General features: G+C 35.2%; 1 protein-coding gene across 2 annotated transcripts in view; it reads left to right on the forward strand.

The window, feature by feature from the left end:
- The first annotated feature begins 2,539 nt into the window (after positions 1–2,539).
- The window catches only part of grhl1 (grainyhead like transcription factor 1), a 17,735-nt gene continuing 17,044 nt past the window's right edge, over positions 2,540–3,230 (forward strand). Inside the window, exon 1 of one of the 2 annotated variants that reach the window (XM_015379233.1) lies at positions 2,540–2,712. In XM_015379233.1, the coding sequence (XP_015234719.1) occupies positions 2,693–2,712 (20 nt within the window). In that variant the 5' untranslated portion in view covers positions 2,540–2,692. The other variant, XM_015379234.1, reaches the window with a different exon arrangement.

Here is a 3,230-nt window from a genome sequence, read left to right on the forward strand (position 1 = left end):
CTTGTTCCCCCCAGGAGAATATAAACAACTTTTTGGGTTAGGGTTAGGGCAAAGCGAGCTTAAACAGGAGGGAAAACTGTCCCATAACATTAAAGAGGAACTTCTCAAACTGATTGTATGGAAAATTTATTTAACTGAGGTGAACTTTAGTGATTCGGTTCTTTAGTCCTTTCTGAGCATGTTCTACATGTTGCTCTATTTCCAAAGACTGATTTTAGATGATTGATCTAGATCTCATTTTGGTGCCTCAATGCAAGAGAACTTTTAGTGCAAGATTTATCTTTCAGCTGCAGCCTTATTCAGTCAAACATGCTTCATATTGAGGCCTGAAATATTTTATCATAGGTTTTATCAATTAACTTTTTGATGAAAATTAAATAAAAACTCAAGCAGAATTACTAAAATTAAGAAAGAAAAAAATATAAGACATTGACATTAGCAAATTGTACAAAGGTCAACATCTTTAATGTGGAAAGACAGAATATAATTTTAAATCAACTACATTGTGAGAAAATATTTCAAAATGATGCAGAGTAATTGTCTTGTTTTGTGGGGCCATAAGGACTGAATCGTTTTAGAATATAGATGATTGATTTTTATTGTTTATTTATCCAATAAAATGTGACAAAAAAAATTACATAGGATTTCATTAACAAAAACCCTGAGTTAAATGAATATTGTTGTTTTGTGAAGCCAAGGAGGTGTTTCCATCATTGTGTTGTCTACTGGACAAAGAAACGGCTCACTGAACAGTGTTTAGCCTGGTTAACAACAATATCGCCGATATTTTTGAGGTATATGCACAGCAGTTCATTAATAAAATTTGTGGAAAGATCAATATGTAAACTAGTCAAGCCTGGTTGAAGGTTGAAGCAGGAGGGGCTCAACCAGAGAACCAATTATACAAGAAATGTTATTTAAATAGACCGGAAAAAGAAAAGAAGGTGTGGAGCGGCCCTGAAAGCTTTCAGTTTTTCTGTCTGACTTGCTTGGGGCCAAAGGTTTGGTCAAAGGTCACGCTCTGACATCATTGTTTCTCAGAAGCTGGGATTTAGGCAACTACTTGAATCCAATCTAAAAAGCAGAAACCATTTTATTCAAAACCATTTCGCTTTTAGTCTCCTGGCTCCTCTCTCTTAAAGTCTGACCCAGGTTATTATAGACTTGCTTTTATACATCCAGTGTAGTGAAGTCATTCATTTAGTCAGACGTTTAGTTTAATCAGTTCATGTTTGACTTTTACATTATTCAGAATTGTACCTTGTAGTTGCTGTTTTTTTATGTATATTTAGAGATTTTCTGGCTCTCTGAATGATGCAAAGGCATAAAAGAATCATAAGATAAATCAGATATCAACACAGCACGACAATAAAAAGCAGTAACTGGAGTTCCCCCCTGTCTCATTGGTTCATGTAATATTTTTCCCGAAGTTTTCAATCATGAACTTACTTTTTTGTAAATGTGATATGAGTCTTTATTATCATTTTTGTGCCCTCTGCAGTGGTTTTGGCCTTGATAATTATTCCACGAAGGAAACTTTTGCTCAGTCACTCTTTCTCACTGGTGAGATTATGTTTGCAGATTTTAAGATGTTTTTGACTTATTCTGTGACTCCCTGGTGGAATAACAAATATTTTTGTTAGGAATGCCTTTTCAATGTTTTCTCCTTTAGGATAACAATTAATAAATAAAAACCTTCTTTATCTTTGAATTTGCTCTACTAAGAAATCCTTCAGTAACATTCTTATGCATTGAATATATTTGGGTTTTTTGTTTGTTTATTTTCCAATTAATCTTTTTTTTTTAGTTTAAATATTTTCTTTTTTTTTGTTTACTGAGTTATGCTAATATTCTAAAAAGTCTCTCAATATATTAACTGATTAAAGTAATCATGTAATCAGTTGTGGGTGTAGCTATTAGCTATTTGGAAAGGGGAAAAAGGTGGTCAATCTATGTAAAAAAAAAAATTTTTTTACATAAGACAAAATTGGTTTGGGTTGCTCAGTTTCCTTTAATGCATAAATCTTAGCTTTAATGATACATTTCTTTATTTCATATATGATCTGAAAAAGCTGACTATAGAAAAAAGATAAATCACTTTGGGTATCCTTTAGTATTAAGGCAATAATAACGGTGTCATTAAACAGATGTGCATCTAAACAATGAAAAATAATAATTAAGCATAGATTGAACAAGAATGATCAAAATGCAGTGATACAGACCTATAAAATGCATTAAAAAGTTATTAGAGAAATTGAAAATAAAAACAAAACAAAAGTTTATAACACTAAATTACTTTCAGTAATTCCCTCCAACATTAAAACAGCTCAATAATACAAATCACAGTTTTTTTTTTTTTTTTGTTTCGTTTGTTGTTTTCCTTCAGAATATTGTTCAACTGGTTTACTTCCAGTCTCCAACAGCTCCAGGTATAGGCCACCACTTCAGCCAATCGACGCAGCTGTCAGGGTAATTGACAACGAGGCCCCGCCCACCTGTGCACCTGTAATCCAATCCAAAGCCTTATCACAGGTAAAAAAGCGAGAAAAGCCGACAAAACCCGTTCTCTTAGTAGGGGACACCTTGTTTGTTGCTGCGGCCCTCATCCAGCGGTAGCGAAGGAGTTTTCCAGCCTAAAGAAGACGGGTCGGATTTTCAGAACCAACTCGAAAGTCCAGTTCGACCGACCAAGATGTCACAGGAGCATGACAAGTAAGTAGTCCTGACTCTCCACTCCGAGCCTACTCAACTACCATGTTGACACTATTTTCTTCTAAATACCCACTCTTATTATTTTGAGAGATGTTCACACTATTTTTGCAAATTTGTTCAGTTTTGGGGGATTTTTAAGGATTAATTGCGTCCTGGAGCGCCTCTCCGACCGTTTTAAACCACACCGGCACATTTTAAGCATCTTTGATTAGGAATAACCATAAATGCGTCTGTTTTCATGGGTAAGTTTTCCCATTCGTTTAACTGCCAGGCGTTAAGGTGACTAAAGCGCATATTTTCCCATGGTATGACTGCGCTTATTTCACCTGTCATGTTCAAGCCTGTACAGGTGTACCTCCACCTGTCGTGCGAGCTGTTGGAGAGCGTGTTGGAGATGGGCGTTTTAGTTTGATTTATTAACAGTCTCGATGATGTTTGTTTAAGAATAAGCCTTGCAACTGAAAGTGTCTCTGCAGGGGTTGGATGGTGCACTGGTCAGCATCTTCTTTTTTTTTTTT

This window comes from Cyprinodon variegatus, unplaced genomic scaffold, assembly GCF_000732505.1.
Source record: "Cyprinodon variegatus isolate N-32 unplaced genomic scaffold, C_variegatus-1.0 Scaffold187, whole genome shotgun sequence".
NCBI classification, from domain to species: domain Eukaryota; kingdom Metazoa; phylum Chordata; class Actinopteri; order Cyprinodontiformes; family Cyprinodontidae; genus Cyprinodon; species Cyprinodon variegatus.